This window comes from Pleurodeles waltl, chromosome 1_2 (genome assembly GCF_031143425.1).
Source record: "Pleurodeles waltl isolate 20211129_DDA chromosome 1_2, aPleWal1.hap1.20221129, whole genome shotgun sequence".
NCBI classification, from domain to species: domain Eukaryota; kingdom Metazoa; phylum Chordata; class Amphibia; order Caudata; family Salamandridae; genus Pleurodeles; species Pleurodeles waltl.
In genome coordinates this window covers 161,168,855-161,189,984 of record NC_090437.1, presented here as the reverse complement: position 1 = coordinate 161,189,984, position 21,130 = coordinate 161,168,855, and the positions used below count along the sequence as shown (strand labels likewise).

The window sequence follows — 21,130 nt, the reverse complement described above, 5'->3', positions numbered from 1 at the left end:
TTGAAAAGGTGAGAAAAGGATGGCAAGATGATTTTTGTGCCATCTGACTGGTTGCTGAAGACCCTGCTTTTGTCCTACTAGACTGCTGTCTCCGGGTTTGTTATGGGTACAATGTCTGCTTCAAACTGCATTTTAGTTTTAAATGTGGGTAGGCACTAGGATAACCACAGTACATCCCCATACACCCTCAGCTCTCATAGAGTCTTGAAAATGCCCTGACACACAACATTTTGGGGGTGCTTGTGGTAAGGCAAACAAGAACTACTGAAAACGTGGGTAGGGGTGGCACCAGGAACTTTTACCTCATGGGTTAGGACTTGCCCAAAAGTCACACCCATCCACTAGCTGGTCCCAGGCATAAATGTGGCACCTCCAGGCACCCACTTTAGAACATTTTGTGGACCCGTGTAAGATCAGAGTAGGACTAGACCCTACTGTCTGTGACCTGAGAAAAGCCCTGAAGGACAGGACCTGCTTCTACCTGTTCCTAGGCAAAATATGTGGACTCCACGGGTCAGCTATATGACCTCTAATTTGGCTACAGGGAGACAACAAGAAGTATCCAGTTGACCAGAGGCAACTGCACCTGCACTGGACCCTGCTGTTGGCTTCTCCCTGACACCTTATGAGTCACTAACTGCCTACCCTGAAGTACTTGGTTACTCCTGTTGCTGACTTGGACCTAAAAGGTTGAGTAATATGGCAACATTTTTGACCATTATGAACCTAGTTGGTGCGTCTGACTCAAACTCCATTGTGATTAGCCTCAAATTGTGCCTAGTTCCCAGTCTATCATGACCACTGACCAACACTGGCACTTTGTGAATTTTTGCACTATTTCCACTTAAAACGTTAAAAAAACCATATCTCTGATTCCCCTTATTGGATGTTTATCATTTTGGTGTCACTAACTAAATTTTACTCTATTTGTTTAGTTTGGCTTGGTATTTTTATTATTTTTCATTTTGACTTAATTACTGGTTTGCCACTGCATAATTACTTTACACATTGCCCTAAATTAAGTGGTCTGCTCTGTGTCATGGTGGCCAGGAGGTTGAGCTCATGTTAATTTAGTGAGTTAGAGGGTTCATCTTGAAAAGGATTGTGATTATTCCTTGAGGTATGTATTCACCCACCCCCAACTAATAATCTAGTTTCTGACAGTTTCCACCCTAGTAGTCTGCTACTTAATGTTTTTGAAAGAAGTAGCTTTACACTACATGACTGCCACAGTTAGAGGCAGAGGAACCTAAGTGGGTGCATCCTTTGATTTGTGCCCCTTATGGATTTTGGGGTTCTACACCTAGACACAGGTTTACTCCTCACGGTTGCACCATGCATTTGCAGATCCCTACAGATTATCCTTCATTTTTGTTCTATTACGACCTTGGTGATGGGGAGCATATATAGTGGGCACTACTATCTTTTTAAGAGAACCCCATACTCTGTAGATGATAGGACAGTCTGTTTGTTTCCTACCTGTCTTCTGGTCAATGATGGAAATGTCCCACAATATCTGTCTACCCATTGTTTCAACATCGATCCAGCATTATATTTTGTGTATATCATTTCAGCAATAGCTTTCGAGTACAGTCCATTACAGAAATGGAAGACACGTGTGGTGAGACATAGGGCCTTCCTTTTGGATGTGCTACAGGGTGCCACTTGGCATCTGCTCACTCTTTGTTTGTCACTGATGTTTAGGAATGAAATGCATGTGTTTTGTACATGTTGGGACTGGTGCTTTGACATCAGCAGGTAACTGTAGGGAGTCATGCATTTCACCCAGTATCGTAATAGGAGGGCTGTTAGGGTATTTTGTTCATTGACTGGGAAAGGATGCCTGATTTGGTATTCCTCATCAGCAAGGACTGGTAAGGAATGCTCTGTTTTGCTGTACTGGACCATCAGGGACTACCTGCCCCATACTGCTCTAGGTTGCTGTAGAGAAAGGCCCTAGAACCATCAATGCCAAGCATCCCTTTTAAGAAAATGTATTATTGTACAGAGCGGGCAGTACCCTGGCTGTTCCCGGGCCAAGGGCAGGCCCATTGAAGCGCATTGGAGATCGGAGGAGGCTTGACGGGGCCACCCCTCGTGGCACCATGACTGAAGAAAATAAAGATATGTTTGGTTTGGTGCCGGTGGTGTTGGTGCTGGGGACTTCATGTCCCACAAGACCCTGTGAGGAGAAGGGGCTGCTCCATCCAATTCCCCCACACTGTGCGCTGTAAAAGCATCCTTCATCTACCGCAGCGTGGGACGTTTGGTGCTGGTGGTGTTGCTGCTGGGGACCTCGTGTCCCACAAGACCCTGTGAGGAGGAGGGGCTGCTCCATCCAATTCCCCCGCACCGTGCGCTGTAAAAGCATCCTTCACCTACCGCAGCGCAGGACGGTTGGTGCTAGTGGTGTTGATGCTGGGGACTTCGTGTCCCACAATTCCCTATGAGGAGGAGGGCTGCTCCATCCAATTCCCCGCACGTGCACTGTAAAAGCATCCTTCACCTACTACAGTGTGGGACGTTTGGTGCTGGTGGTGTTGCTGCTGGGGACATCGTGTCCCACAAGACCCTGTGAGGGAGCTGCTCCATCCAATTCCCTTGCATCGTGCGCTGTAAAAGCATCCTTCATCTACTGCAGCGCGGGACGTTTGGTGCTGATAGTTTTGCTGTTAGGGACTTCATCTCCCACAAGACGCTGTGAGAAGGAGGGGCTTCTCCATCCGCTTCCCCCATGCTTTGCACTGTAAAAGCGCCCTCCATCTTCTGCGACATGCAACATTTGGTGTTGGTGGTGTTGCTGCTGGGGACTTCATTTCCCACAAGACTCTGTGAGGAGAAGGGGCTGCTACGCTCAATTCCCCCGCACTGCGTGCTGTACAAGTGCCCTCCACCTACCGTGGCACAGGACGCAGGTGATATGCACATGGGCCAAGACCAGGCCCGTCTTCACCCGAAGTAGCCAGGCTTGGCCACCACCCCTGGGGTTTAGCTCTGGGACTTGTTTAAATTATTCTGATGCTCAGGAAGTATTAAATTCTTCTCTTCACTGTTGGGTCTTACCTTATTACTCCCGGGACCTCAGTAGTTTTGGCAACAGCATCCGTGGCTGTGGACTTATAGGAGAACTAACTTTGTATACTGGTTGGTGACTTTTGTAAAATGGGCAAACGTAAGGCAACCATCTCGGATGCTGGAAAAACACTTGAAGGGGAATCCATGAAGGATATTGTAGGGAATGGCCACCGTAGATGATCCATTTTTTCGTATTTAACCACAGTGGCTGGGGCGATTAATGATGAAATTAATACCTGCAAGGAGAGGTTGGGTATTCGATCCATCTCTACCTCCCCAAATAACTCTATAGTAACTACTGCAGTTCAACATGTCTACACTCCCCTGTTGGGCTCTAATGGGCAGATAGCTGAAGGAGGTCTTAGCTCTATGAATTCAGCCACTGTTTTGACTGTTACTGCTGACATCCATTATTCGCCGGCAGTGGTAGAGGCTGGGAATTCACCCACTGCCTGTGGTCCCCTGCTCCTAAACGCAGGAAAGGAAGGAAAGTAGGTATGCTGACAAACTGCCCAGGGTTTAAATCAAAGAAGAAAACAATACTACAAGCGTCTATGAAGAGTGGTAGTCAAAGGTTATCCAATGACAATTTCTCCAATACAAACATAAATTAACTTGCTCCACTGCTGCAGTCCCTAGTTGAGGCAGCGGCTATCAATTGAGACTAGTTTAAATCATTTGTTGCTCTTCTGTAAAACTATTTTTTCAGCAGGGGTCGTGATTTGGATGTTAAGAGCCTGGACCTTGTAAAGTTTGGGAAGGAGGTCCCAAAGGATCGCTGGGAGCAGGTGCTGTCTGCGGTGGACGCCAAGCATTGGACCCCATCACACCTGAATGATATGAGCAATATCAGGGTTTCTTTTGAAAATGATGCCACTCACTCTGACACCCTAGATACCCAGTGACATGGAAATCTGCAACACCTCCAAGGGAGGTAAAAGATGGGGCAGCTGAGAAGCCTCATTTGGGATGGGAGGAGGGGGTAAATAGAAAGAAAACTAAATGTTATTTAACTCCTCTGCGTTTGTCACCCTAAATTTCTCTCCCGCCCTGCCTCAGCCCCCTATGTTATAGTACTCACTGGAATCTTGTTACTGAAGACTGGCGCAAGGGAAGAATACTGTGCCCTAAAGAACAGAGTGACCTACTGGTTGTCCCACTTGGGCCAGAAGGCTATCACCTGGCAAACAGGGTCATAATGGCCAGGAGGGTTGATTGGTTGGACCTTCCTCTAAAGATTGGGCTGGGGATTGTACTGAATTAATTTTGATTGCAGGGGTGTTGTCCTGGTGTTTCTAAATCTTGCCAATTCAATGGTCTGTGCATCATCTATCCAGCATCTATCATTGGTTTTTTTTTATCGGCTGGCTTTTGCTCCAATTTTGGTTCGGCTTGATGTGAGTTCTAAATGTCATCAGAATATTATTGGGAGGCAACCTGATATTTATGTGTTTGCACTACCAACATCTAACAGGTTCGAGATGTTAGGGTTGGATGCTGCGGATTGACTCGCTCACCCCCTGGTTACAGCCACACTGAGCTTGGGTCAGCCTGTGACAGTACCTGATAGTCTATTACCCGTTTTGTCAGACTCTAGGGCCTCTTAGCATGAAGCCCCTGAGAACCCCAAATTAGGGTGTAGTGTGTGTAGTAGTAATAGTAATAACAGGGAGTGGGGTCCGGATTGTCATGGGGCAATCCTTCCCATTGTTTTATCAGAGATCCCTACATTATTGAATAATGGCATTGCTGCTTGGTTTTTGAATTTAGCATCCTGGAATGTGACTGGGGTGAGAGGCAAAATATTTAATCCAGATTGGTTTATTAATCTTAAAACATTTTCCATAATTTGCATTCAAGAAACATGGGAGACTGTTTTTTTTTCTGGATGGTTACAAGTCCTTTTTAACCCTGCTGTGCCCTCTCCTAGGGGCAGGCCCAAAGGTGGCCTGTTAACGCTGGTCTCTCTGTCTCTAGGTTGCAGGGTCGAACAATTGGCTACATTTTCTTCTCATGTGAAAGCTATCTCATTTTTATCAACTGTGGTGGATGGTTTTACACCCAAGGAAGATGTCAGTGCTGGTATGATTCTATTGGGAGACTTTAATGTTTCCATTTGATTATATGCATGGTGATAAAATCTTGCACCTTGAGCATGGACAGGCAAGTGGTTGTTTAAACAATATTTTAGTCAAGTTTAATCTAGAATGTGTTATGACTGAGTCATCTTTTTGATGTTAATGGCAATTTCCACCCGACCTTTGTAGGTCATGGTGCAAATTCCATAGCGGATAATGTTTTTTGTTCAACCCCTTTGTGGAATTTGCTTGGTTCTTTTGATATTAGTATTTCTGGTTTTAGTGACCATGTTTGCATTGTTGTTGACATTCGCAGCCTTTTTTCCTGTCCCCCTGTCCAAAGAATCACATTTCAGTTGCATGGCAAAGTTGTAGATCAGGGAAGATTAAAATGGGTGAATATTGTCCCTGATGGTTTGATGAGGACTCTTGTTGTCGCCAAAGCTAGCGATTTTGAAAGTTATTTAGGGGACAAGCTGGATGATGGTGCTTTTTTGAGTACATTCCAGGTGATACAAGCTGATGTTTGTTCCAGAATGACCCTTTCTCCCAAAAGGTTTATTAATAACAAACCTAGATAGTTCAACAAAGAATGTTCCCTTAGCCACAAAGTATTAATGCCCACGCTCAAAGCCAACCCTAAAGATCGTTGCCTTATGTCCTCTAGGCATATAGCCTATAAGCAGGGGATCAATGGGAGAAAAAGGGAACTTAGGGAGTCTGCCTTGGCTTACCTGCTGGAGATGTCTAATGAGGAGGATAGTGGTCAATTTTGAGAGGTAGTCAATTGTTCACTTTTTGGTGATGACGGAGCCCATGTGTCTTCCTCTCATATTATCCTGTAGTTTTGGGTTGAGCATTTTGAGAGTATTTATGGTATTGAGAATAACGTTGGTCTGGTTAAGCCACCAGATATGGTAGTACTCCATGATAAGAACAGCTTAATTTGTTATTCTAATGAGGTTGAGAAGGCCATCATTGGGATGATAAGCCATAAAGTCCCTGACCCGGATGGGGTCCTCACTGACCTGTTTAAGTTATCACCTAGTCTCTGGGCCCCTATCTTACCCAGACTATTTACTCTTCAGACAGGGACTCTGCGTTCTTTGTCCGAGTCCATTATTATTCCCGTTTAAAAGAACAGCACAAGCGCTCTCTCAAGTTGTTACAGGCCCATCTCACTGATAGATACGGTTGTGAAGGTATTGAGCAGGGTGATCCTTGAAAGGGCTATGTTTTGGGCAGGGGATGGGTCAGATCTCCAGTACGGTTTTTAGCCAGATTTATGCACATGTGATCAGTGTCTTAACTCTTATATGCTGATCAACAAATAAATTGCAGCCAAACCTGTATCTTTGTTTGTAGCTTACATGGACTTATCCTCCTTCTTTGATAAGGTCAACAGGTCGAAACTATGGCAGCTTCTCCTGGACATGGGTACTTATGTGGCTATTGTTGTTTTTTTTTGCTGAATTACACAGAGATATGAGGACGGAAGTGCTCCATAATACGAACAGGGCTTTGGCTGGCTCTTTTAGATCGAAGAGTGGAGTAAGAGAAGGTTCTATGTTAGCCCCTTTTTGGTTCACGTTGTACATGAATGACCTTGGGGCCAGGTTGTTGGATAACCCAGTGGATTGCCTGCAAATAGGTTCTCACCAGATCCCTGCACTATTGTATGCACATGGTACTGTATTATTGGGAAGGACAGCCCTGGGGGTTCAGTCTTTACTTGATGGTTTTGAAGGATTTATGGATAATATAGATCTTTTTACTAACTACAGAAAATGGCAGGTGATGGTGCTGGGCCCCAAGAAGTCCAGGTCAATATAATTTCATATGCAGGACAATAGGTTGTCCAGGGTCCACACATATACTTATTTGGGCATTGTTTTTGATGATCAAACCGCGTGGGGCCCTCTGGGGAAAGCAAAGAAGATCGCCTTATTAAAAACTATTGGTGCTTTGTTTTCTTTTTTGGCAAGAATAGGCAGTAAGCAACTTGCTGCTCTGTTGAAGATATATCAGGCAAAATCTGTCTCTGTGGTTACTTATGGCAGTGATGTATGGGGCTATACTAACATTAAGGAACTTCAATTGGCTGAGAATGGTTGTTGCCAGCGCCTTCTCGCTGTTCTGGCCTCTACATCACCATTTATAGTTCATGAGGAACTAGGGTTATCATTTCTATCAGACCTTAGTGCCCTTCGCCAGTTGGTTAGATGGCTGACTTTTTGGGTGTGCACTGAAAATAAGTTAGGGAGAGAGATCATTAAGGAATATCTGGACCCTTATGGCGGGAGATCAATTAGGTGGCTAAAGTATATTAGAGACACTTGCGAAACTTGGGATGCATGCCCTGTTTGAGTTGCCTCTTTCTATAATGAAGGCAGACATTGTATGGACTCAGATACATTTCTTGTTGTGGAGAAAAATGGAAAGGAAGGCTACTGAGCTTTAAAAAAATCTTTTTTGTGGACACACTTTGCTTGTGACATGCTCCAGCATTCAACCTTACTTGCTTAATTCTCCTAATCTCCCCCATTGCTTTCTCCTAACCAGATTTAGATTTAATCAGTACCACTTACCCAAAACCTGTGTCTTGAAGCCATAAGCTGAGCCCCTGCACTTATGATACTTTTTCCCCACAAGATTGATTTGCTGCACTTCATTTTTTGTAGTTTTTATGAAATTCCTCGTAGGATGTTTTTATTCCCATTGCTGAAATCTTTGAACATTGTACAGACGAGGCCCGCCCTGATGTTTTTCCAACTACTTCCGGATGGTTATACAACTTATGCCATTGCATGTTTCCTAGCTTCCTCATTAAGGCTATAGAAATTGCTTAATGTAATATGAGTCTGTTTTATTTTTTATATGCACCCTGCACTTTATTATATGACTGTTTTTGAGATGTTCTTACTATTCCCATAGTAGGAAAATTTATTATGGTCAATCTGATGAAGTAGGGGTGTGCAGGTTAATTTGACAGTTGCATATATAGTGTGTGGAGGCATTAATCGAGATCGCGCTATTTATTATTTTCTTAATATGTTTTTATCAATGTTTTTAAAGCTTTGGTATTTCTGTACAAAGTAACTTTTGACTTTGGTATAAGGAAAGGCCCACAGCAGAGGTTAAGCCTAGGTTACTCACCACTAATTGCTACCTCCATAGAGGCTCTTCTCTGTGACAGTTTTTACAGGTTGCTGGAGTTAATGTATGCTCATCAAGTTTCTGGATTTGTAACCCCTCTTGCAGCATCCATTGGGAGGAAAGGTAACAAAATCAGTAAATATTTTGTGAGCTGAAAATCCTATCTTCCTGGACTGTGACAAACAAAAATGGGACTAGGAGTAGTGAAGATTACTGTTAAATCCCCTTGATATTTCCAGCTGAGTTCCACCTGAGGTGCTAAACTCGTTGTTTGCACATCTATCCATAGACCTACTTCAGCACTAGAAGAGTTGTGGCCTAGTAACTAAGCAGTTGCGCGGCCTCAGCAATTGTATGATGCTCGGCTGGTCAAATGGTATACCTTCCCCATGCCTAAAAATGAAATACTTGTCAAACATTTGTAAATATGTCTAATGTAATAGTATTATTCAAAGATGTAAATCCCCATGTGATGTATGTGGCCTGGCATGATCTCCCAAAACCCCATATGATGTACGGTGCTCATCTGCTCCTCAGTTAAGTTTGTGCTATACAATTATTGCTCCAACTTTTATGGTATTCATTTTTAAAACTTTTCTAACTGTACTTATTCATATTTATTGAATTTTTTGAGTTTTGTGAAAAATGAAGTCTTACGTAGTATGTTGCTACTTTTATCCAACTGATAGGGATCAGTGGAACTCTGCCTGATGTTTTATGCTACAAGAAGACATATACAATGCACCGCTCCTACGCTATACTCTCACAGGAAAACATTAGCATTGTAGTATAAAACATGCATTTCTGCAGATATTTATAGCTTCAATAGAAAACCCTGTGACTAGTATTTTTGAGAAGAAGTTATTTATGTAATAATAGTGGTAATTAAAAACCTGAATTGTAGTGGATCAGAATCCGACCTACCTCATGAATAATAGTGAGGTAGCTCGTAAATTGCGACTCACTACAATTGGAAGCCATCACAGGAATGGTGGCCTATTGTGTTCAGCAGACTATCATGTCTTGGATTGTATTTTAATAAATCAAACTTTTTTGAAAAACAAATGCAGCTTATTTTCTTATCGGAATCAGGACTGCATTCAAAAAGAAAAGATTGCTTTTTGTTGTTTGTTTAAAGTTGGCAGTGGTCCAAGGCCTACTCTTCAAAAATTTTTCCTTTTACACTCTAAGAAGAGGAAAGAGTCGCAAGGGAACCCCTTCACTTTTGCAAATACATTACCACCTGCTTTTGGGTGTCGGTAAAATATCAATGTTTTGGGACCCGAAATCGGTCAGAAGATGGTGACACATTAGATAACAAATTGGTATTTGGAAGGGATGCCTATAACACGCCCCCTCCAGATAAAAGCATCTTGTATCCATTCACAATCCCATTTTTGGAGTCGGAAAAAACGTTTCTGACTCCTAAAAAGTGATTAGTACATAACAAAAAGTATTTGAGTGGCTGTAAATGTCAAATTGGAGCATTTGCAACAGTTAAAATGCTTAGTACACCTGGCCCATTGTCCCCTTTTTGTATGTTAGTTTGCACAGTAGTTGGACTGGCAGCATTGGTAATAACTCCAAAGAAGACACATTTTCCATATGTTCCACAGTCAAAAATGTTTACAGGCAGGGAAACAAATAGTTTTCTGTCTGTATTTATCTGTGAAAATCTGAAAAATTGGACAACGGGAAGCCTTATAGCAATACATGTAGTAATTTATCATGTAATAGGCAGACCATTCATACCTAGATCATTAGTATGCATTGCCGTCTCCCTCACAACGCATGTTAAAATGGTGGAGGCTGTAGAGGTATTAATTTGTGCAAGGAATACCTGAACAGGGGCACACCCACTGCAGATATGATTACAGTATGCAAACAACACTGGTTCTTGAACAATGACTAAACCACGTTCAACATTTACCTTCAGTATAGGAGCCATGAAGACAGACACACCGGTAAGGAGGAATACCACAGTCCCAGTCACTCTTTGTTCCCTGAAAATAAATCACACTGTTATCATCTATGTTAAAATGTCTACTGATGTCTCGAGTAACATTATACTTCAAACTCAAGAGGAAGTGAGTGAACCATGAACAAACAGGGATTTCAACTGTACTCACATTGAAACAGGTCTCACTTTGTGGTTTGACCAGTAGTGAAAACAGCAGTGCTTAATGTGTGCCAGTGGTTGAAAGTGTGTGTGTGTCTGGTGGTGGTGGAGGTTGGGGGGGGCACGAGAACTCACTTGTGAGTATAAGGCTTAGGCCCTCATTACGACCCTGGCGGGCGGGGGGAGAAGTGGCGCTTATACCGCCAACAGGCCGGCGAAAATAAATGGAATTATGACCATGGCAGTTACCGCCATGGTCATTTGCCACTTCTCCACTCCGACCGCCAGGGCGGTGACGACCGCTGGGCTGGTGACTTCAGTCTCCAGCCCGGCAGCCGTCACCAGACTGCCGGCGGTATCAGGACCCTGCATACCGCCCTGGATTTCTTGTGGTTTGTAACCGCCATGAAATCCATGGCGATAGGCACTATCAGTGCCAGGGAATTCCTTCCTGGGCACTGATAGGGGTCTCCCCCACCCCCCTCCCCCACCCCTGAGCCCCATACAACCCCCCAAAGGCGGCAGGACCCCCTTCCCACCCCAACATTGACACACACCCCCCGTACACGCACACATACACTACAACAACACATACCCGCACACAAACAGACAGGCAAACAGACCCACCTGCACACAATTTCCAGACACAAAACACACCCCCCACATGCATACACGCACTCACACACCCCCTCTACATACTCACACCCCCATGCACACACACAACATGCAGCCTCCACTTCCCAGCCGACCGCCAGTATGGCTGCTGGCGGCTCTCCGTCTGAAAAAGGACGGAGGGCTGCCAGCAGTCATGATATGCTGCGCGGAAAACCGCCTGCACTGGTGGTCTTCAGCACAGCGGTACCTCGGCGGTCTTGAAAAAAGACCGCCAAGGTTGAAATGAGGCCCTTAATTTTGATTAGCAGATATTGATTCAGACTGGGAAAGAGGGACAGGCAGAAAAGGAGGGAAATATGAGGAGGAAGAAAAGGAAGGCAACTCAGTGCCAAATGGAAAAAGCAGGGATGAATAGGAATCCACACGAGTGAGATAAAGGGGCAGGTAGTGTAGAATAGAGGAAAAAGGCATGCAGGGGAATCAAGACTAGACAGTGTTGGTACTCAGCAACTCCGACACTCTGCAGTCCCGGCTCTGGGCTGTAAAGCAAAATGCTAGGCCATTGCACTTGTACTTTTTAACGAAACACAGAGGAAGAGAACACTCACTATGTAACATTTAGTTTGTTTCTTTTTCTCTTCATGTGCAAAATGTTGTGCTTCCAGAGCAGGTGTGCAAAATTGCAACTTATCAACCACAAATTTAACCTTTTGCAGATCAAGTTTATTTGGTGTACAATATGTTTTGTGAATTGGACACTTCAATTATTATAGTTAACTATCAGACAATTTTTGTTCATTTTTATAGTTTATTTAATTTCCATTGAAAAATACTTCAGAGCAGAGCATATGGAGCAGACTGAGACAGTGCACCTCATTACATTAAAAGTGCTGTTGTCTATGCGGCTGAGAATTTGTGCCTTCACATGGAACAGGAACAGTGCATTAGAGAAAGGTGGACGGGCTGTTTGAAGCTGTTAGTCAGTCTTTCATTATGCAGGAAGCATCAGGCCGGCATTTGAAAAGGGGCAGAGATTCCCCTGCAGGTGGGTGCAGTGAGTGACCGCATTTGCAGTAGGATGCACTGACTGTACAAAAAGACTACGTGAGCACATCAGTGCACGTCACAACCGCTTCTTTGCCTCAGCACCCTCATCTTTAATATGGCACGGGAGCAGAGGCAAAGTGTTTCCTCATTTGTACAGGGGCACCCCCATACAAATTACAAATGCACCTCGGAGATTGCAGCGGTCTAAAGTGTGTGTCTGTATTATAGAAGCAGCTGTACAAGCATCTGCAGTCCGTTCTATAACACCACAGTGCTTCAGGGGTGCACAAAATGAGCAAAACTGCCAGTTGCTGTCCCGGAGCACTTAGGGCCAGTTGTAGGTAGCCTTTTGCGCTTCGCAAACGGCGAAAAACGCCGTTTGCGAGGCGCAAAAGGCCTCACGCGATGCAGAATCACATTTTGCGAGTCGGTACAGACTAGCAAAATGTGAATCCGACTCGCAAGTAGGAAGGGGTGTTCCCTTCCTATTTGTGACTCGCACCGCAATGTAGAGTTGATTTATGACCGCGAAAGCAGTCGCAAATCAACTCGCAGTTACCATCCACTTGAAGTGGATGGTAACTCATTCGCAAACGGGAAGGGGTCCCCATGGGACCCCTTCCCCTTTGTGAATGCTCACAAAAATATTTTTTCAGAGCAGGCAGTGGTCCTATGGACCACTGCCTACTCTGAAAAAAAACGAAACAAAAAGGTTTCGGTATTTTTTCTATTTGCAGCTCGTTTTCCTTTAAGGAAAACAGGCTGGAAAGAGAAAAAAAAAAACTGCTTTATTTAAAAGCAGTCACGGACATGGTGGTCTGCTGTCTCCAGCAGGCCACCATCCCCGTAAGTGCCTAGACTCGCTATGGGGTCGAAAACTGCGACCCACCTCATAAATATTTATGAGGTGGGTCTTTGCGACCCCATAGCGAGTCGCAGAAGGTGTCTGAGACACCTTTCTGCATTTCCTTTTGCAAGTTGCAAATTGCGAGTCGCTGGGACTCGCAATTTGCAACTCGCAAAAGGAAACCTACCTACATCTAGCCCTTAGTGTGGTAAGGCCCAAGAGGTGAAAGCCCCTAGTTGCACCAATTGGAGCCCTGTACCCTCTGACTGCCTCTGGGCCCTCTCAACTCAGATTTCTCACATGTATGCTGTGATTTTATTTGTTTCAGATATTACGTGCATTTAAATGTTTGCAGGTATTGTAAAGAAAATGAATAGAAAGAAAAAAAACAGAGAACAACTGCAGCTTAGGGTCCACCAAGCAACAGCCTGACATAAATGAAAGGGAGTGAAGAACAGAGTGTCAGAGGATAGGAGGATATTTACAATTTTGGAGCAATTTGTTAAAGTATGGACTGGGTTAATCAGCTATTTTAATACTGAGAAGGCAGTATTTTACTTCATTCACAGAAGAACAACATGCTCAGTGTTTTTGGTTCTCTTCGCCGTACCTCACTCCCAGGAACTTGGGTTGCTCTCCAGGTGCCGAGGTCTCGGTCTCCATCTTCAAGCTGTCAATGTGTGCAATTGAGATCACAGTGGCAGCCACATACCAGGGCAAACCCATGAAGGAGCACACTACCATGAGAATCGCCACCCAGAAGAGGTCCAGGTGGTAGCCGGCGCCTTTCTATACAGGACAACAAGAAACAGCAAAGGTGAGGCATGTTATACTGCAAAGCTTCAAGAACAAAATGTGTCTTCTTGATCCAGAAATTGATTGCACTACAGACTAATAATCTCTGTAAAGCTGGAGACTTCAACGCGAGTCATAGCTGTTGCGTCAAAAGCATGCAATATTCTCCACCTCAGTTTTTTTAATCAACTGTCCACTGCTCAAAGGGAATCAGTTATCTAAAATATATTCTTGTCAAAAGGACAAATTAGTTCGGTACTTAGGGTAATCAGATTCGACTCAGTGATACTGTTCTACTTACAAATCGACACAGCGAAGCAGTAAACAGCTAAAAAATATTGGTTTTTTTTAAAAGCGTGGATAAAAATCTTGGGAATCTTTCGCATTGATTAATTCAATAATGCCCTTTAAAGTTATGTATGGGTAGTGCCTTATAAAATGTGAAAAATCAATTTTGTGTATCTCACTTTTAAGATATATAGTCATAAAAATGTAGTTCTTTTTTTAATGCTTTTTTTTCATTATTTTTAGCAACTAGATCTCTGAATGCAATTAGTTCTTATACTTATTTAGCAGTTAACAAGAACTTTTAAATCTCTTTGCATATACTTTTGCTTATTTGAATGATTTCCTTAACAAAGTTTTATTTGATTAGGAACCCTAGAAGGACTTGCCCTTAAAATGCTAAAGGTAGGAGGTTTATGGGGGACAGATGTGGAAATACAGTAAAATGAACAACTGATGCTTCACGCCATGCATCCTAAACAGTGATACCGATTTCTATATTGATACAGAAAGACAACAATTTGCAAGCATTGATAATGCCAGTAGATCTGATATGTAAATTAAAGTGCCTCTTTGGTCACTAATGAGTAGAGCACTCAGTAAGTCACCATACGTTAGAAAGAGGATCTCTAGTTGGCAGTGGGTTGCACCCTGTCCAAGTGGGGGCCCTCACACTAGCCAGGGTAAGAGAGCTACAGAGCTAAGAAAACCTCTGCTCACCCCCTTGGTAGCTTGGCACAAGCAGCCAGGCTTATCCCAGAGGTAATGTGTAATGTATTTGTGTACACACACACACACACACACACACACACACACACTAACATAGTGAAAACACCACAAAAGTACTCCACACCAATTAAAAAAAAATAGCCAATATTAACCTCAGTACAAGACCAAAACTACAACATTCCAACATACACAAGCAAAGATAAGAATATTTAAAGATTAAATATCAATAAGGCACTTTGACGGATAATAGCTCCAACTGGGGCTATCACAACCTTTTGACGGAGTCATTCCCAACAGTCCGACGCCACTCGTGAGGGAGTGCCTGCCGGTCACAGAGTTGCAAGAACACCAAGCACAGTACCTTTGAAAACGATGAGGAAACAAAGACGTTGCACGGAGATGGGGAGGTTGGGCATTGCTGGAGCTGGTGTGGCGTAGGTGCCTTACTGCTACCGGGGAGGTGAGGTGTTGGTTCCTTACTGCAAGGCAGGTGAGGTGAGTTGTCAGTTCCTTATGGTTGCAGGGGAGGTGATGCGGTGTCAGTGGCGAGGCATTGGTTTCTTATGATCCGGCAGGGTCGATGAATCCAGCGGGTCAAGACACGATGCGTTGACTTTTCAGTGGCCTGGACATACCATGGGGCCACAGGTGTTGTGGCGGAGTCGGGTGCCCCAGATGTTGGGGACATGGCACTCAGGACTCATGCTGTGGCAGGACTTCAGAGGCACTGGAGCGGCATCAAGCCTGTGCCACTGGTCGCGGTCATTGCACTCAGCGGGGACCACGGCTCCGGTGCAGGCAGCGGCGTGGAGTCAGACAGCGGCGGCAGTTCCAAAGTCGCTCTGGGGATGATGTACTTGGTTTCTTCTTGGGTGACCATAACTCACTCCCAAGGGCCTAGTGACTGGATGTAGCACCACTTGGTGAGTCAGGACTCTCAACAAAGAGAGCCCAGGTGCTGGCAGATGAAGTCTTTGATGTCCCTGAGACCTCTAAAAGGAGACAAGCTCAGTTCAAGCCTTTGGAGAACCTTTGGAAGCAGGATGGAGAAAGCAAAGTCTGGTCTTTTCATTCCCAGAACAGAAGCAGCAAGCAGCAGGCCAGCACACCAAAGCAACAGGCAGAGTGGTAGTCCCTCCTACGGCATATAGCTCTTCTTCCTGGCAGAATGTCCTCAGTTCAGAAGGATTCTAAAGTTGTGGTCTCAGAGGTCGAGTACTTATACTAATTTCTGCCTTTGAAGTAGGCAAGCCTCAAAGAAAAGTCTTTGTAGTGCACAAGACTCTGCCTTTACTGCCATGGCCCCAGACACACTCCAGGGATTTAGAGACCACTTTGTGTAAGGACAGGCACAGCCCTATTCAGATGTAAATGTCAGCTTCTTCCACCACTCTAGCACAGGAAGACCCATCAGGATATGCAAGGCACACCTCAGATCCCTTTGTGTGACTGTCTAGAGTGAACTCACAATGAGTTCAACTGTCATCGTGACCCACACGTATATTCCACAGAGAGGTAAGGGCAAAGAATGGTTAAGCAAGAAAATGCCCAATTTCTAAAAGTGGCATTTTCAAACTTACAATTTAAAACCAACTTCACCAAAAGATGTATTTTTAAATTGTGAGTTCAGAGACGCCAAACTCCATTCCTCTATCTGCTCCCAATGGGAAAGTACAATTAAAAGATATTTCCAGGCAATCCCTATGTTGCCCTAACGGAGAGATAGTCCTTGCATTAGTGAAAAACAAATTTAGCAGAAATTCAATATCAGGACATGTAAAACACACCAGTAAATGTTCTACCTTTTAAAAAAACTGCACCCTGCCCATCGGGCTGCCTTGGGCTTACCTTAGGGCTGACTTACACGTAGTAAAAGGGAAGGGTTGGGCCTGGCAAATGGATGCACTAGCTAGGTTGAAATGACAGTTTAAAACTGCCCACACAGACACTGCAGTGGCAGGTCTGAGACATGTTTGCCCAGCTACTGGTGGGTGGCACAATCAGTGCTGCAGGCCCACAAGTAACATTTGATTTACAGGCCACAGGCACACATGGTGCACTTTACTAGGTCATGGGGACAGAGAGCACTTGCACTTTAGCACTGGTCAGGCATGGTAAAGGGCCCAGAGTCCTAAAGCCAGCAAAACTAAAATTCAGCACAGGATCAAAAACACAAGAGGCCAGAAGCCAAAAAGACAGTGGAAACCCTGAAGAAAGGGCCCTTTCCAACACCATACAAGCACCTGTCACTTAGGCCTCCATTCATACACTCATTCATTTACTCAGTGATTCATCCTTTCTTTCACCCACTTACCCATCCACAGAAAAACACACACACAAATTCAATGTGAATAAATTAAAAGAATAAAATGAAAGTGAGCAACTTTTGGGAGTGTCTTGTGAGCACTAAAAAAAATAAAACAGTAAACAAAGAAATGAAAGGGCCTACAAAAGAAGAAAAATGGAAAACAAAATGATTAATTCACCATCCCAGGAAATGAAGAACACTTATTTTCAGGCAAATGTTCATGTGATCAGGCAAAATGTCAACATTTACAGGGCTGAATGACAGAAACTAGGTAACCCATGTCCCCATACATTATGCTGTCATGGGAACAAGCAAAATGTGAATGACAAGTCAAACAGACAGAATATAACTGACACAAACACTGTATTAACATGTATACATATGTATGTAGCACATTTTTTTCATTACAAGGGCCTGAGAAACAACTACACCTGCCATTCTAAGAAGGTGTATCACATTACAAATGTTCTCAACATCAAAATCCTTGAATACAACAGTGATTTGTGAAGCTTGCTGTAACAAAATACTTGTCTCCAAACGTTCACAGAGAGAAAATATCAATCCTCTACTAAAGGCCATTTGATTTTTATATATCATTCTTACAATATAATAGGTCAGGCCTACTACCTTTGTAGTAATGTTTCCAAATAAAGAGATCAAATTTATAGAATCGAACATAACACTTCCCTATGAAACAATGAAGCCTCTTTTTCCTTGGCTCATCACCACAACCAATATGGAGCATAAGCATTATCACAAGGTAGCCATTAGGGAAACACACAGCCAAATTACAAATAGAGATGTTACTGTTGACGAATCGATCTACAACCCCTCTTAAGAAGGTCCAATAAGAATATCCACCATGCAAATCATCGCAGTTCATCTGGAAGGGTAATCAACACTAAATTAATCTGTGAGAGTCTATGCAACAAAATTCTAGTATACAGCAACACAGTAGAATAACAATTCACCGTTAAAGTTCTATTAGCTTAAGGAAATGCTTTTGACAATAGGTATACCAGGTCTACTACCTTTTGTCAGAACTTTTCATAATTAACAGATCAGATCTACGACATCTGACATAACTTTTCCCAATGAGCGAATTAAGTTCACAGTCTTCATCATTGAGTTGCACATAAGGTGGCAACTGTCAGGAATACCATCATAAAATGACAAATATATTCAAAATTACAGTTTGCAAATCAACATACAATCCCTCTGATAAAGTCCTCACACTGCAGATCTTTACCTTCAAGTATTCCATGTAACAAAATACCTGTTTGCAGCCTCTAAGACGTAGGAATGACAATCCACCTTAAATATTTATTTGCTTTGCCAAAAACTTTTTACATGAAATGACACAGATCTTCGTCGCAACTTTTCATAATACATAGATTAGACCTATGACATCCGACAAAAATTTGGTCAGTGAACCACTCAGGCATTTCACCTCTACCAATGGTTTGGCACCATAATCAACTCAGACCTACTGAGTGCTGGAGAGGCTTTCCCACAAGGGATCCCTCAGGTATACAACCATGTACAGCAAGTCACAAGTTGAGGCTGACCACGATGGAGTGTGGGTGGTTTCCAGGGACAAAATTAGGTCCGCTGGACAAAGTACTTTAAATCGTAGTTGCAGAGCGCTGCAATATCCCGCGTTGAGGATGAGCTGCACAGCAGCAGTTCTGATGAGCTGCAAGTAGTGACCTGAGGTCCTGCGTCAATGATGCATTATGCAGCAGTGGTTCTGATGAAGCAGTTGATGAGTTGGGTGATGCCATTGACGGAGGCTTCCGATGCAAAGCCCTACTTTGGGGATGTGACGCGCAGCAGTGGTCCTGATGCAGGGCTGCGATGCGTCACGCTGCATCAGTTCTACCCCAAAAGACCATAGCTGAGCTGGCAGAGCACCTGCAGGCCCACTTCGGAGGGTCTGGAATTAGGGTGTCACCACTTGGGGTGCACAACTCTCAACAAACATAGTCCAGGTGCTGGGTTCAAAGTAGTTAAAGCCTTTTCCGTCCCTGTGGCTGTGATCAGAACGGCCGTTGGAGTCATTCTGGTGGCTGTGGGTTCAAGATACAGGTCCAGGTCTCCTCCCTGAGGCAGCAGGGCAGCAAAGTTGCAGGGTGGCAGAGTAGCAGTCCTTCTTGCAGGAGGGCAGCACAGCAGTCCTTCTGAGTCTTCCGTAGGTTCAGAGGTGTACTGACGAGTTGGGTTTGAGGCTCCAATATTTGCACTTGGTGCAAACTTTGAAGTAGGAGAAGGTTGTGTAGGTTCCCAACCTATCCTTCCTCCCTGCCCTAGGCCCAGCTTGACGGGGGCACAAAAGAATAGTGTTAAACCCTTGGTGACTGTGCTGAAGAAGAGCCTTAGTAATGTGCAAGTGTGGTAGGTGACAGATTCGCCCCCTATCAAGTCAGAGATTGCCCATCCTGCCAACACCTACTCCCCCTCTATTTCACCTTCTGGGAGCTATACACAAAGGCCAACTGCCAGCTGCACCATGGTCATGTGACCCAATATACAGGCTGCAGGCACCAAATAACTGGGACACGAAAATGCCAACTTCTTAAAAGTGGTATTTTCAGAATTGTGACTTAAATTCTGACTTTACCATTAGGGAGGATTTAAAATTCTAGGTGTTTAGACACCAAACTTGATATTCCCACCGGCTTCCAATTGAAGCTTATCAGTTATTAAATGTAATAGGTAACACATTTTTATCTAATGGGAAAGGCAGGTGTTGCAGTAGTGAAAAACGATTTTAAGCGTTTTTCATTACCAGGACATGTAAAAGTTAAAAATGCATGCCCAACTTTTTAATTATAATGCACCCTACCGGATGGGCTATTTAGGGTCTACCCTAGGGGTGGCTTATATGTATTACAAAGAAAGGTTTCGTTTGACAAGAAGTTTATTTTGCAGGGTCGACAAGGCAGTTTACACTGCACACAAAGACTGTGATGGCAGGCCTGAGACATATTTATAATGCTACTCAAGTGGGTGGCACAATCAGTGCTGCAGCTAACTAGTAGAATTTAATTTACAGGACCTGGGTACCCATAGTACTGCTTTACTACGGACTAACAAGCAAATTAGGTTTGCCATCTAGGTGCACCTCAAGTTCATCAAGTTTGAAGGAGATGCAGTTTAACACTAGTTAGTAGTGTTCAAGTGTCCAAAGTCCTAGGAGTCAACAAAAACAGGTCCCGAAAACAGGAGGGTGAAGGCAAATGTTTTGGGATGAAGTGCTGAAAGGGCCATGTCTAACATAGATACTGTTATTTTTCCCACTAGCAGGTCTCCCATTGGGAAATATGCCATGTGTGTTCTAGAGTCTAGATAGACTTTTAATCATGTAAAAGTGTGACAACAATTATTCAAGGATCAAGTGATCATTTTCATTCAATACCTTATTTACATATTATTAATTATCTTAGTTATATGAAACATTGATTTAATCAAGTGACCCTATTGTAATTCAGGCTGATATATGGAGAGAAAAACTATTGAGGCATAAATATGGTATCTCTATTACTCAAGTTAAAATGTTCCCCTTAGGAACCAAAGATATTATGTGTGATGCAAATGAATTCAACCACTACCTTCCAGGAACAGAAACGAGGAAACAGGAAACCTCTTTCAATAGCTTGTTCTCCAAAATATCTCCTGAATCAGACATCTTGGTCTTTTCTTTGTTGGCAAATTGTTCAGGAAGTACATTTCTATATTCTCTCATCCTGTCCCTCACCACCACACTTCTGCCCATTGCCACACAAGTTGCAAGCCCCCCTCCCCATCAGCACTGCGTTACGCCTAGTTGAATGTCCACAACCAAGGCAGTGTGGAGCTCTGACATCGAACCTGGCTGGGTAGAAATTAAAAACCTACCGAGTCTCATTCTCAGCCATGTTGTGGTCAGAGAGATGTATCTGTTTTCTCTGCCAAACAAGAATCTTTTCATTGCTCACAGGTCATCGTAAAAGGCCCACAATCAAAGTAAAAAAATGCTGCCTCTGTTCCTACATCGCATGTTCTACAGAGAGGAAGGAACCTGACACCTGCTGTGC

General features: G+C 43.7%; 1 protein-coding gene across 4 annotated transcripts in view; it reads right to left on the bottom strand.

Annotated features, from left to right (window-relative positions):
- The window catches only part of SLC4A4 (solute carrier family 4 member 4), a 623,315-nt gene that overhangs the window by 39,382 nt on the left and 562,803 nt on the right, over positions 1-21,130 (bottom strand). For all 4 annotated transcript variants that reach the window (XM_069236872.1, XM_069236873.1, XM_069236870.1 and 1 more), the window contains exons 19-20: positions 13,548-13,726; positions 10,240-10,312 (exon numbers count right to left, since the gene is read on the bottom strand). In XM_069236872.1, coding sequence (XP_069092973.1) covers positions 10,240-10,312; positions 13,548-13,726 — 252 coding nt within the window. The remainder of the gene's footprint in view (positions 1-10,239; positions 10,313-13,547; positions 13,727-21,130) is intronic.